Genomic DNA, 14,815 nt, shown 5'->3' with positions numbered 1-14,815 from the left:
CACTCAACCCATTGGATGATGTCAGTGCTCAGTTCCACAGTATGAACCCCTTCCTTGGCTGTAAATGGGGAATTTGAAAGGTGCCCAGAGACTTATGCTTTGCAAAAGCCAGGTTGAAGGCAGCCATGCTGGATAGCTGACAAGTGCTAGAAAGGTGTAGCGAAAAGTAAAAAAGTCGAAGAGTATGAAATAAAAAAAATTGCTAGCCAAAAACAGCTTAGTCTTCCGCACAGCTGAAGAAAAAACATCCATCCTTCTATGAAAATAACAAAAAACTGAGGCAAGCTGGTAGTATGAGGGGTAATCCTGGGCTGGCCTACAGTTTTTTTTCTTGTTTGATTGTGTTCAATCCTCCTACAGGCAGTAGTATAAGCTGAAGGTTAACTTCCTGTGTTCCTCATGAGAAGAGAAGGAAAACATGTTTTCTTCGCCACCCAAAAACATGTGTGACTGTAGACTCTGGCTATTCTACAGCACATTTAGAAAATATATCACCCAAAATATATTTTTCATATTGTTTGGCTTCATGCTTCACTGTACATAGTTTTCTTAAGCAAATTTATTTTGTGAATCTGTTTCATCTGAAGGACTGCGTGTGACAGGCTGATAGCACTGCAAGACAGTGGTTTCAACTTGTCAGCCTGAAACGGGAAGTGCTGTTACTGGTAGGATCTCCAGCTAAAAGACATTGCAATTGAATCCCAAAAATAAATTTGCTTTACAATACAGAAAACTGTATACATACAGTATGTCAAGCATACTAAAAACATAATTATGGGTTTACATACACTTTAATTCATCCACTAATTTGGTATATCTATCATTAGATAAAAAGATCAGTTTTGAATGGAATGACATTTTCTGTGACTGAGTATGTACTTGTATTTGTAGTTTTAAAAACCTTAAGTTGCTGTATATTACCTTTTCTGAAAGAGGGCTGCCAATGAACAGCGTAGACAGAGTTTTCATGGCCGGCTAGTACAGTCTCTAAAGTGACCGCGTACGTAAATTCTATACCTAAAAAGAAAAATGCACAGTTATTACTTTATGAATTTGTGTAGAGAACAGACAATACAAACTACAGTTTAAAAAGATGTTAAAAAGTATATGTACCTATTTAAATAATAAAAAATAAAAAACCACACGCAACATACCCATAGACATGAGATGGCATTACCCAATCTCACCATTTTCTCATGTCGGTCAATGAACATGAAACTGCAGTTGACACTTTTCCAGATTAAAATGGACCTATTTTTAAAAAAATGTGCTCCAGCACCTAAATATAAATGCATCTGCCCAGCACTTTAGTCCTGCTGCAAAGTCCCACGTATAGCTGTTGAGCCTGCCAGAGAAGTCAACTTAATGCAGCTTCCTGTGATGGTGTGGCGGCGATGCTGCATTGCTCCTGAATCCTGAAAAAGGTCACTGGATTGCCAGAACTGCTTTTGTTGCTGAAGCCCTCCCACTGTGAGCTGCAGTGTCTGGAAAGGGGGTCATATGAAACACTAATGAAGAATTGGGCTCAGTCAAGAGAGGTAACTATGGGAGGAGTGAAGTACACTCATCCCAATAGTTAGAGCCAACTGCAGCTGTCACACATTGGCTCTACTGATAGAGAACTGAGCGAACACAAACCACCAATTGCTCAGTTCCCAATCATCTCCATTTCCAAGACAAATGGGTTATACTTAGGGATTTTCATGAAATTTGTAGACCAAAACCGAAACTTAAAAAATTGTCAGGCCAAAACTAAAAATGTACTATTTTTTTTTTCGACCTTTTAAAATTTTTTTAAATGTTTACAATTATTTTATTTACTTTTTAACTTTACTGTTAGGGGCATTGGGAAAATATCAGGGGTCTAAACAGACCCCTGATATTTCCCTTTTAAAATAGAAAAAGAGATTGAGGACACAGAGTACTCAATCTCTATTTCTGCACCCCCAGCACTCAATTAACAGGAAGCTCTCAGTACAGAGGCTTCCTGTTCATTCAGAATCTGCAGATATTTACTATCAACCCAGTCATGAATGGACAGGAAGCCTCTGTACTGAGCTGCTTCCTGTTCATTCATAAAGTGAGCAGATAGTAAATATTTACTAAGTCCCCATTCATAAATGAACAGGAAGTGATGTATAGCACTTCTTGTTCCTTCATAACTAGGGACATATTAAGCTTACTACGTCCACAGTTATTTACAAACACTCACTGATCAGCCTCCTGAGAGCTTCTCTCCACCCCGCTGGGCTCAGGCAGCTGGATCGGCTCTGTGTCCCCTCCGATCCCCGCTGCCTCTACCGACATTGGTTTTTCTTTGTACCACCGGCATTTTGCCCATAGTACCGAAATTGCCTAACTCAAACTGTCAACTTTAGGAGAAATTGGACACTGGCAAAAAAAAAAAAAGATGGCCTGCCAGTTAGTATTTCCATATACTCCTCAGCTCCACCTAGCAGCCATAATGTGGTTTTAAAGTTCACATTCTAAAATACATTTGACTTATAAATAAAACACACAAGATTGTTCGTTTTGTGCACCCATTCGCACAGGACAAACATTTACAGAGATTTTCAGGGCCAATGGCTCTGTGAATTGTTTATAAAATAGATCCCTATGAGTAATTTACCCATCTGCACAGTAAAAAAAGAATATTCAAAGACAACTCAGGTCTAAGACCTGATCGAATGCCACACTTATTTCTGATGTTCACAAAACTCCTCTGTAAGCGCTGTATTCTTACTCATATTCTACAGACAGCAGGTATATGCTTTAAGGTCATCTGATATTTGCATAATCTTAGCTTGCCTCCACTGTTCCATCAAACATGCAACAGCCTAGGACATTTTATTTAGTATTATTTTTAGACTGCTCTAAAATAGATGTAGCCCCCATCACTTTCAGTGATGTGGCTACTAGACATTTAGTGATAGCCAGGGCTGTAATCAGCCTGGCTGGATTTATAGTGGCAATTGCATGGTTAATTCCAGGTGTCTAGCATTGGCTGTACTCCCTGGGCGGAGTGTGTCATATTGTGGGACAGCCAATGAGAGGCACTGTAGTGTATGTACAGTACAGCAGCCAACCACTGAGCTTCTCTCAGCCAGTGGTGCAAGCTGGGATAGGGTATATATATTGATGGGATCTGCCATGTGCTCAGACTAGCCAGGGACCAGACAAGGAATAGGGCTGGGTGATGTTCAGTCTGCCCCCAGGCAAGGCCTGGGAGTGGGCATGGGCTGGTGGGAGGGAAAGGTTTCCCCTTGAGGCCTCCAACATGGAGGAGGGCTGTGATGCTGATAGAGGAAGAGAACCGGGGCCATTGCAAGCTCTTGCAGTGCCCTGGAACTAAGTGGACTTCAGTAGCATGGTCGGTGTCCTTCCTGCTTGAGGATCTGCATCCATCCTGTCCGTCTGTTACATCAGTTGCTGTCCGCTGTCTCCCAAGTGGATCTACACTGATATTCCTACAAGGTCTTGTGAGTCTGGAGCTCCTGTTGGTCACCCCTGGACACATAGAACCCCTATACCCTCTCTCCCCAGTGAAGATGTTTAATAAATCATTTTTTACTACTGGAGTGGACATCAGTTTATGGGCACCAGAAGAAGGGCGGTTAGTGCTAATGGGTGTGCAGCTGAAGATCATACCCTAGACAGACTAGAAATGAACCGGGCATCCAGTGGCTCCTTTGGGGGTGAGCGCTACATAGAAAAAAAACATTTTACTATTGTTTTCTTTAATTATGTCCTACCCCTAAATAAAATTATATATAATATAATACTTTTCAAAACTATATAGATTCTGGGACCCTGGCTTACTACACTTAGTACTCTTTATGTGAATTGTAGTTATATGCTGACTTGTAAAACAATTTAAACACACTACATTTTCCAATTCTCACAAAACCCAGTACACCTACAAACACATTTCTGAACTGCAGGAGGAAACTTAAAGCTGAACTCCAAGCAAACATTTAAATATACAGAGGATGAGCAGTTTTACCTGCCCAAAGAGTTGCATTTTTATCTATTCAGTCCTGAATTTTACACAGCCCTAATCACACAACACTGTAAATAGTGAAACACCACTTTCTCCGTTACAGTTAAGGAATAAATTGGTGAGACTCCCCCGTCACAGGCCTGCTGATTGGAAAGTGAAGAAGCAGCAGTTGGCCGATGATGTCATCTGTCTGTTCACTTTACCCTATCCTCCTGTCAGCTTGTTACTTGTCATCATATTTGCAAGCTGCACATCTAAATACTGTAGCTCCTTTTACTGCCCTTTGCTCTTCCAGTTTGAGTGCCACTATATCAGGGATTACACAAGGCTGATACCAAGTCAGATGCTGGTATTAACATTAGCTGAATTAAAAAAGTAATTTTAAGAAGTTACTAATGAACACATATCTGCATTTTTTGTGTCTTATATTTGCCTGGAGATCACCATTAAGCATTCAGTAGAAGCTCACAAATAATGAATAAAATAATTCAGTTCTATATTTCAGCATTGGTCCTCACTGTGTCAGATTAAAAATGTATATGCATTTCTGTCTACATACCCATCTGTGCACAGTATCTATTTTGATGTAATCTTGTTTTTAGCAGCATACATGTTCCCTAATGCAGTATGCAATGTAAATAGCATTTTTAATTCAAAACCATGTTCTGCATTAACAACAAAGGCAAACAATGGTGACTAGAGGTTTTTGTTTGGATATAAAATGATTACCAGTCTGTAGTACAGCACACTGGAGAGCAGCAGAGCCAACAGGCACATAATCAATAGAATGACATGTGAAATATTTCCCCTATGAGTTTCAAAGTAGAGTATCACTTCTACGCTGTACTGAATTACAATGACTACTTCAAAAAACCAAACTATTCTTTTCCAGGATTACAATCTTTTCTCTGACAAAGGAGGTGATTGTGCTGCAGAAGAATCAAAGCCGCCTGCAAGGAAATTTAATATGCGTTTGGTATAATGTGCAATGGCATGGTGGAATTGAATCATCTTCCTTATAACCAGCATAGACATCTTTTCTTTATATGCACATTCTATTGTCGAACAATCTGTGATTTCTGTGAAAACACAGACTAAATTAGTAAACCAGGGTGGCAAATTTGATAAGTAAAGAGACATTTCTATATTGCAGTGCAGATACTAATATAAATAGTTAAGGTTAGGCAGTGTAATGGACAAGAGGGTGTTTCTGCCTCAAGCAACCATAATATAAACAATTTATAGACAACCAGAATAGAAAACACAAAAAGCCACTGAACATTAGCCAGTACAGGTAAAATTCAGAGATTTATATCTATCTATCTAGCTATAGATAGATAGCTAGATATATATCTATATATATAGATATATATCTAGCTATCTATCTATAGCTAGATATATATCTACACACACACATATATACACACACACACACATTGAAAATGGAGGCCTAAATTAAATACTAGCTGACATTTTCAGTTATGTGCTATTATTGTAAAATTGCTCCCACATAAATAAGCTAGTAATAACAGATTTGAAACCTAATATGTACTTACACCTTCCTGCAATGCAAACTCCTTGAATCATTCAAATTTATATTACTAAAAATGTCAAAGAATTCATCTTTACATCTATTTCATGCAAAAATAAAAAAAAGTCCATAAAAGAGACTTAAGCACAAAGCTTTCCACTGTAAAGGAAAACGTATTTAGAGAAATGCAGCGGTTTCCACTGCTGTACTCTCCTCCCGAAAATGCTTCAAGCCTTTAAGTCACCACCCCAGAGCATCCAGACATGGAGTGATAAAATGTCCTTGACTTTCTAGACTGCATGCTTGCTCCAGGTTCTGGAAGTATTGAAGGTGACTGACTTACCTCTGTGAGATTAGAAAAAAGCGTTCAGCGCCTCGGCCCTCTCCTTGTCGTTTGTGACTAGCTTCCCGCTTTCATCCTTTATTGGGCCTATCTGCTCCTTTCTCACCTTTTTACTGTTAATATATTGGTCAACAAATTTTTGCTCCATATGCTGCACTTACTTTGTCCAACACAAACCCATTCCCAGTGCTCTAGAGCAGGCCTTCTGTTATTACCACCTACTACTAAGCCCCCTCTCCCTCCTTATCTTTACCTCCAGCAGCTGTGCTCCACTTCTGCTGGGTTAAAGGAAGCTCTGTCAATGTAAAAAAAAAAAACCTTCCTGCATGCACGTGCTCAGGAAGGTACTAAGTGCCCGGGGGGTATGCAACCTTAAAAACTACACTACACTGCACATTAAACGAAAATAAAAAAAATCTTGCTTGGAGCCCAGGCCTCCCCGGCCGCCTGGGCCCCTCACACAAGTACCGGCTGTACTCCCCCCTGATGGCGGTCCTGGCCGGGGACTCAGATCGCGACCCCCATATGGGGTCGCGACCCACACTTTAAGAAGCACTGCTCTAGAGCATTCTAAATTTACGTAGTCAGCTTAAGAGATGTTCTAACTTTCCAGCACTGGTGCAGAATACCACAGGCAGCATTCCAAACACCCAAATTGCAGCAGCGTATAGACCTGGTCGTATGTTGTGTTAGCACAAATGCGTTAATGTGCGTTCCTATAAGGCAGCCTATTCATTTGAATGAGCTGTCTAACGACCAAATAAATGTGTATGCAGCTTTTACAGCAGCGTACGACAATTCATGTTAGTTTGTTACAGTGCGTGTTCGTTGCTTGAAGCGCAAGTGCCTTGGGAAGGTGTACTGGGATGCCATTAAAAATGAATGGCAATACATTGCTTCAATGAGCATTACAGTAACACAATAGCGTGAATGGGCAACATTTGGATTTGCAATGGCTGGGATATTTAGGTGGCACTGGGAATTCTAAAGAGGATATTGTCACTGGAGCCCTTGAAAGCTGCAGGGAGAGAAGTGGTTCAACTTAACAGATGCTAAGCCAAACTGAAATATTTGTTCGAAGCTGACCTTAAAAATGTCACAGGGTGCATTTCAGATGTAAATAAAAATAAAATCTTTTTTGTAAAAATGTTGTACATTTTAGGGACACGGGTGGGCAACAGCCACCTGTAGGACATATAAAATTTAAAGTAGTATCACCTGTCAGAGGTATTCGAAGGAACCAACTCCCAAATCATGTTGAAATGGGAGAAGCACACTGCAAGACAGAACTGCCACAACCAGGAGAAGGACAGAAGGACATAAGAACCACCATCAAGGGGAAACTCCTGACTAAAAGAGCAATGGGCCCCTGCCAGACAGAACAAGGCAGCCAGCAACTCAACAGTAACAGGTGAAAAAACATAAAATACCAAAGTAAAGTATAAGTAAACACAGACCAACAACTAAAAAACGTCAACAGGGAGAAAACAAATTTGTTGGGTCCAAACTCAGAAAAAAACTAATCCTTAGCGGGAAGCCTGACAAAAAAGGGAAAATATTAGCCAGTCAAAATAAGAGAGCCCTCACAACAGAAGGTCCCAATGAAGAGGAAAAAAAAAAACCCTCAATACTGAAAGAACCCCAGGGAAACCAGCCCTGAAGTCATCGTGAAGGGGGAAAAAGAGAAAACCAGTGCAAACCCTTAAAAAGGATGATTAGGCAGGACCAAGGGTACCTTATAACCCTGCGGTGCATAAAAATACACTACCTGAAGAATGAATAGAAATCCTTCAACCCAACATCTAGACTGTACCTGAGGATTGAAAGATAACATTGCACACCTACAACACACGATTCTAGGAATTGGTCATCTTGTCCCAAATCTATGCCGTATACTTTGCCAAGGTGTGAGGGGCAGGCATCTTACAGAAAATACTTGTAGCAGGATCCTAGTGTGTTCCACCTACTGGCTGTCTAGGGGAGTAAAGGGCCATCTAGCAATGGATACTTTTGCCAAGCAGGAAAATAAGGGGCAAACACAGTAGGTACTGAACCCTCACACCTCGATGGAGAGGTCACCAGCTGAAGAAATCCAGAAGGCAAGGCCTCTTCACCAGTTAAACCAGTGTGGTCAATAGGGATACACTCAGCAGTGTCCATGGGAGAAATTCCAGATCTTCCCTAAGAAGGTCCTGTAGTAGTAGTAGGTGTCCAACAGAGGTTTTGCATCACAACTGAAGCACAGGGCTCCAGACATTAGTTCCAATCACTCGATGACAGAAGGCCTGTCCTAGTGACAGGTACCATTTTAGGAAGCCATTCTAGTCAATTCAAACTGATGAAAGACTGAAACAAAAAAAAAGGTATAGCTTGGCAGCTGCAAGAGCTCTAAAAGGTGTCATAATTTTGTTCACCCTTACAGTGACTTACCTTCTTCTTTGACTGTAAACATATTCTCCTTAAGCTTGATATTGATGTCTTCCAATTCATGCTCAATTTTGACAGGTTCTAAAGCAGGCTTCACAATTATCTTCCAAATACGAATAACCGAGTCCTGAGAACAACTTGCAAGATACATATCCTTTCCTGAAAAAATAAAAATCGGCTAAATTACATTTTATATTGATTCGTTTTCAGACCTACAGGACATTTAAAGTGCATGTTACCTCAAAATTCAATATGGGCCTCTGTGTTAACATGTAGTTATTTGTAAATGAAGCATGTTTTGTTTTGGTTGTTTTATTTATAAGAAACACCAGGTCATACTGCCAGTCTTCCTTCTGTCCTACTGCAATCTGACCTTGCCAGGCATGTAAGCAGCTCAGTCCTAGCATGTCAGTTTGTGTCCCTGCCTTCTACTTGGGGGATAGAAGCTACGCCTACGCACAGCATACACGTCCTCCCCTGGTCAGACTCCTGCTGACATGTCCCCCCGCCCAACCCTGTAATAGTGGCCGGGATATGTGATGTCGACAGAAGCTGCCAATCATCAAAAGGAGGAACAGCGTGTGTAGATGTCCCAAGTAGCAGGCAGAAAATCTTCTTTATGATGATTGGCAGATTCTGTCAGCATAATTTTTCCCAGCTGCTGTCACAGGGCTGGGCAGGGGAGGCAGGCAAACACGCACACACTGTTGCTCTTTGTGATAATTGTCAGCTTCTGCAGACATCAGAATTTTTCCAGACGCTGTCACAGGGCTTGGCTGGGGGTCAGCAGTAGTCTGACTGCCGTTCACACGCCCTTGACAAGCCCATTACTTTTTGAGATAGCGGCTGGTACATGTGACAATCAACAGCTTCTGCCAACATAACAAGAAGTCTTCAACACTCACGTCTTGGAGCCTGGAATTCAGCACAACAGTCACATGAAAGAAGGTATCTACATTCTTTGCAATTTGCCTTATACAAGTATTTGAAATGGTAAGGACCGACAGCCTCTTCGCAATGGACGCTAACAGAGGGAGGAGGCTGATGGGGAAATTTGAAAGACTAGTTTTCCATCAGGTCCTCCTGCCTTGTGATTGACAGCATGCAGTGGGCAGATTCTTTATCCAATAACAGGCTGTCTATTGGCTATAGAATCAGTCTACTGCATGCTGTTAATCACAGGGGAAGTGCACCTGATGGGGAACTGGTCTCTCGGCATCTCCATCAGGCTCCTCCCACTGTCAGCCTCACTGGTTAAAGATGCCCCAGCAACATGTCCACAACCGCTGACTGTGCCACTGCGAATGCCATCTAAGGAGGTCCACAGTCGAGGGTTAAAAAAATAAAAATAAAAGGGCAGACATACTGGTGATGTCATTCTTATTTTCCAATAATTTATTGCTTGGGTTCATGCGCACGGCCACACAGTGCACATGCTGGTGTATTTCTCTGCTTGGGAGTCACAGGTGCACTGTACCGGTGTGTGCAGCCAGCCTCTACAGTCCAACGACATTCTGCCTGCATACATAGCTGTGCAGGCACCTCTGCAAGTGACAGCAAGCTCCCGTACATGGCCCTAAACGTATACGAAGATCACCTGTCATTTTCAGAAGTATCCATACAGCCATGTGCACAGCCAGCCTGCCATTGATTTGTGGAGGCTGGCTGAATGCTGCTGTACGGCGCACCTGTGATTCCTGGGCAGAAAAATATGCTGGGATGTGCAATGTACAGGTTGCTTGCAGCCATGTGCAAGAAGCATTATAAGTATAAGTGGTAATCATGCCGTAAATCAGCATTATCTCATTTAGTTTTTAACAGCGCAAATGAAGCTGCAGTTTTCCTTTGTATCACCCTGTACAGCTATGGTGATTGCATTAATCTGTAGTTTATAATAAGTAAACAATGTTATGGTATCTGTGTAACAGATCCTGTGTTACGTGCTTCACCTGTATTGTACGCTGTTATGATCCTGCATATGAGGGGTGCAGGGTGCGACAGGGGCTGTCAATCTACATAAACTGCACTTCCAACTTAATAACATTTACTATATAATTATTCTTATTCAAGTAACAACCTGTATGTGCTTTGTTAGAAAATAAAAATTTCCATTTCTCCTTGTTCATAAGAAACCTTTTTTTATAAAAACTGAATAAATCATGTGACTGAGTACAGAGATTTAAAAAAAACAGGTATCTCTGAAAAAAATTTTCACATGCATTATAGAGCAATGGATTGATTATTGCATGTAATGAAATAATATAAATAGTTAATAATATAAATAGTTATGCTGATGTCTTAAGGTGACTAATTGCAAAGCCAACAAAGCTAGATCCGTCTTCTGCAAGAAATCAGTATGCTTTAATATTAAAAGCCTCTTTCAATGCAATGCAAAAGACCAATATTCAACAAGGATCCTTGAACAGTCCGCAGACTAAATACTATGAAAATGACAAATGCTGATCTGTGCATAGATTAAATTGGTGTATAAACATTTTGCTGACCTTGTCAGCTTTTAAAGTTAAATAAGAATTGTCCAAGGGCAGAATTCTAGATCAGAAAAATGCCATCTAATGCTTTAACTCACTCTCACCCACACTCTGTATATAAGCATCCTTCAGCACAATGGCCGATGCTGAGGATGTGTTTATAAACGTCACCCCTTTGACAGCTAGCAGTCAACATCTTGCAAAGCGGCTAGCAGCTAAACCATGCTAGCAGTCAGAGCTTCAGTCCCTCTGACATTACTCTCTAGGTTACATATCACTAGGCCAGCTAATAATGCCTTAATCTTTCACAATATATTTTATTTATAGGCTGAATGAAAAAAAAAAAAACAACTTCAAATACCTGGTGACCATGCCAGTCCCCTTGGTTTTTTTTCTAGTTTTCTGATCATGTTAACTAGGAATACATATTCAGGTTAGCATGGTCAGTTTGCATCATTTCAGCTTGTAACAGGAACTACAGGATACTGTGTCAATGCATGGTGCGCCTGTATCTTCATAGTCAGCCTGTGATATAATAGGCTAACATGCAAGCTAGCAATGATCAATTTAAAGTGACGCAGTTTGAGTCATGCTGTTACAAGAGCAGCTGTGCTTTTACACACCTCCTATCACACCATGCCCCCAGACAAAAGAGGCATCCAAAAGGAGAGTTGTGCTTACATGACCACGGAAATGAAGAAAATGTCTTAAGAGTTTTACATATAACCAAAACGTTTTATAAAAACAAAAAGTAAAACAACTGAAAGCAGATACACACCTAAAAGCATTTTCCTTGTTTTTTTCTAAAAAATGGTGTACAGATGCACTTTAGATGTAAATAATTATTTGCTGAATTATTTAATTTGACAGTTCGACACCATACTATTTTCATAGAGACAGAAAAAAAAGAAAAAAAACACTTTCATAAGCCATCTGGCTTAAATTCCATGAGTCTTTGACCTAGTTCAAGTATACATATAAGCGCTTTTTATTTATTTATTTTTATAACCTGATTTACAAACTTTCTCCAGGTTAGTGACTCAAAATATTAAAGCCAATAGGTCAGGATAAGAGCTAGGCAAATAGTAATTGTAAAAGATCAGCAGCAATAGTAGACTCCGTGATTCTCTCAGAAAAGGTTTACTTTAACAGCTGGATATAACCACTTCTCAGCATGACAGCTGTCAAGTGTGTGGAGGGCTCCCACTGACTCCAACAGGTATTTAAGATGGGAAGGCAAAGACAACAACGTTTTCGGGGTATCTAGTTAAAGGATCAGCAAATTTGCATACTAGCACCCTTCCTGGACACTATACTTCAAAATCTAACAGCTCTTACATTCAACGAAACAGGTCATCCTTAATAGTAGATTGTATAACTAATGTCTGAAATATATTAGGTTACTTTCAGAAAATGTAAGTTTAAATCGAATTTATTGCAATGGCAGGCACTTTTACTGATTCGTTCCTATCACGTTAAGTGAACAATCCAACAAAAGCAGCTATCCAAATAGTGTATGGAGAAATAGAAGCCAATTCTGAACAGAAACTCTTAGGTTAGGAACCCTACAAAAAAACAATTCAGTAATAACTCCAGTAGGTCAGTATTAGGAACACAGAAAGGATTTCACAGACTTGGCATTCTAAACGAGAGATGCTTGTATTAGCTCATTGCATTAACAATTTCCACCACCTTCCCTAACGTTTTGCTGTTAATAGCAAACCCAGCAGAATTTTGCTGGCAAAGAACTGAAAGAAAGTACTCACTTAACAAGCAAAGAGCAAGAAAAGCAAGATGGATAAATGAGAGAAAGTATGCACAGCTCACAGCATTAGCAAAAATAGCATTTAACAAAAATGAGAGAACAAGCAATATTGTATCTTAGCACAAAGTTAGAATGAAGGACTTGCCAAGCAGATGATTAGTTTTAAAAGCTGTACTGTACAGAGCAAAGGTTTGGGGTCAGTGCTATATATGCTGAACTAAGCCAAACTATCTCCCTAAAGGGTGTCATAAGTAATCAGTTTATGGCCTATGGAACAAAACAAAAAAAAATCAATACAGTTTGTAGGATATATTTTATTTATGCAAAAAAAGTTAACGGTTTGAAAAAAGTACACAGGCAATAAATCTTTTATCTCGAAAGTTACAAGAACCAATAAGTAACTTGCTGCTTATCCACCAAAAATAATATACAGTTTTGCACAATTGCAAAGAATCGACCAAGGATCAAAATCGCTACACTTTTCAATGAGTGGGTAGTGCATGTATAGCCAAAATTTTTTTTTGCTTTGGATAGCATGACTGTCTTGAAAAACAAAGAGAGGAAATCTTTACAAAGTGAGGGTTAATCCTCTCAGGCAGTTGTCCCGTCCCCAATCGATGATTTACCCTCATCTCTTCTGATGACTATTGTAAAATTTAGAATTTCCAAACAATTACTGTCTCAGGTACGCAGAAAGCAATACAAACTGGACAGGGGTTCTAACCCTTTCCTACTCTATCCAAAACTAAACTGACCCCGACACTAACTTTAACCTGAACTAAACTATTTTTTTCTTTATTATCTTCTTCATTTATTTTCTACAGGTTTCTCTTCTAGAAAGACTTTGCTCGCTAAAAGAGATATATTGTATTATTCTCCCCTAAGATAGGTAGCTGTTTTAGTGGCAGCTTGTTCTCCATGCTGGGGGCACACAGTGTTATACTGGCAGGAAGGGGTTGAAGCAAAATTAACAAAGAATACAAGCAGCATTGATTTCAAAGAACTCCAGAGTGCAGTTAGCATTAACTAGGGAAGTACGTACCATTTATAGCAAACTCCACACCTCTCACCCAATCTTCATGTCCAGGAAGGACTTGCGTCTTCTGAAACTAGAATGAAACACCAGCAAAAAAAAAAAAACCTGTTATAATTTTTCTAGAACTAAAAACTACATGTATAATTAGTAAAACCGATTGTTACATTTGCACAATATACATGTATGTACATACAAACCAATATAGGATCTTTCTTAACCCCTTCATGACTAACCTTTTTTCAGTTTCTGTTCGTTAATGACCGACACACTTTTTACATTTTTGCTGTGTGATTCTTCAATGGCAGTAATATACTTGCTTACTGAGTGCACCCACACATACTATATATTGGTTTTTTTAGAGGATATGTAGGGCTATATGTTTACATCACCTATGTGTGTCTAACGCTTTATTTAGAATGAATACTATTCTAAAAATGAGGGGGGAAAAAATGTAAGAGAAAAAACACTTTTTCTTTTTCCCCAGCTTTGATTATAATTATTTTTAGAAAAATACCACAGCTAAAAAAAATGCATTCAAATAAATTCATTTTTTGTCCTTTATTTGGAAACACCTCACATGCCTAAGATTTAAGACATTTTTCTGAACGTCTCAGCCTAAAACTGAAAGCGAACATTTTAATATGCGTTTCTAAAATCTAATAGCGGTTACCAGGTTAGACAGCTGGCATACAATGTCATTAAGTGTCACACTTAGTGACAGAGACATACTTTTAACATCACCATCATGAGGGGGTTAAATTAAAAAAAATTAACCCCTTAAGGTGCCCATACACCTTACGATTATCGGACGAAACTTTCCGTCCGATGATCGAATAGTCGTACGATTTTCGTACGGCAGCCCCATCCTGCCCCGATGATGGCAAGAATAATTTAGCCGTAATTAACCAAAAGCACCTGGACGAAATGCGGTAATTGATTTGCCGTATTTTCGTTAGCGCAAGCGCAGTGTACATCGTACGACTTTTGACGGACGGAAACGCCAGCAACCTTACGACAATTGTACGATCTAGCAAAGTTTTTAAACATGCTTGACCGTCAAAAGTCGTGCGATTGTACAGTATTGTCGGTCGGACACTGCAATGCACACATACGATTATCGGACGAAAAGTCGATCGCATACGATTATCGTCCGATAATCGTAAGGTGTATGGGCACCTTTAGGGTGAAAAACAAATGTGCAGCTCAGCTGCAGATTTCCATTGT

General features: G+C 39.8%; 1 protein-coding gene across 2 annotated transcripts in view; it reads right to left on the bottom strand.

Annotated features, from left to right (window-relative positions):
* The window catches only part of ELP2 (elongator acetyltransferase complex subunit 2), a 111,477-nt gene that overhangs the window by 64,478 nt on the left and 32,184 nt on the right, over nt 1–14,815 (bottom strand). For both annotated transcript variants that reach the window (XM_018565261.1, XM_018565260.1), the window contains 3 exons: nt 13,598–13,664; nt 8,305–8,460; nt 922–1,017 (listed from right to left, as the gene is read on the bottom strand). In XM_018565261.1, coding sequence (XP_018420763.1) covers nt 922–1,017; nt 8,305–8,460; nt 13,598–13,664 — 319 coding nt within the window. The remainder of the gene's footprint in view (nt 1–921; nt 1,018–8,304; nt 8,461–13,597; nt 13,665–14,815) is intronic.

The sequence above is a fragment of the Nanorana parkeri genome, unplaced genomic scaffold (genome assembly GCF_000935625.1).
Source record: "Nanorana parkeri isolate BGI_ZX_2015 unplaced genomic scaffold, ASM93562v1 scaffold825, whole genome shotgun sequence".
NCBI classification, from domain to species: Eukaryota; Metazoa; Chordata; class Amphibia; order Anura; family Dicroglossidae; genus Nanorana; species Nanorana parkeri.
Note: the sequence above shows the minus strand (reverse complement) of the source record. Positions and strands in the feature narration are given on the sequence as shown.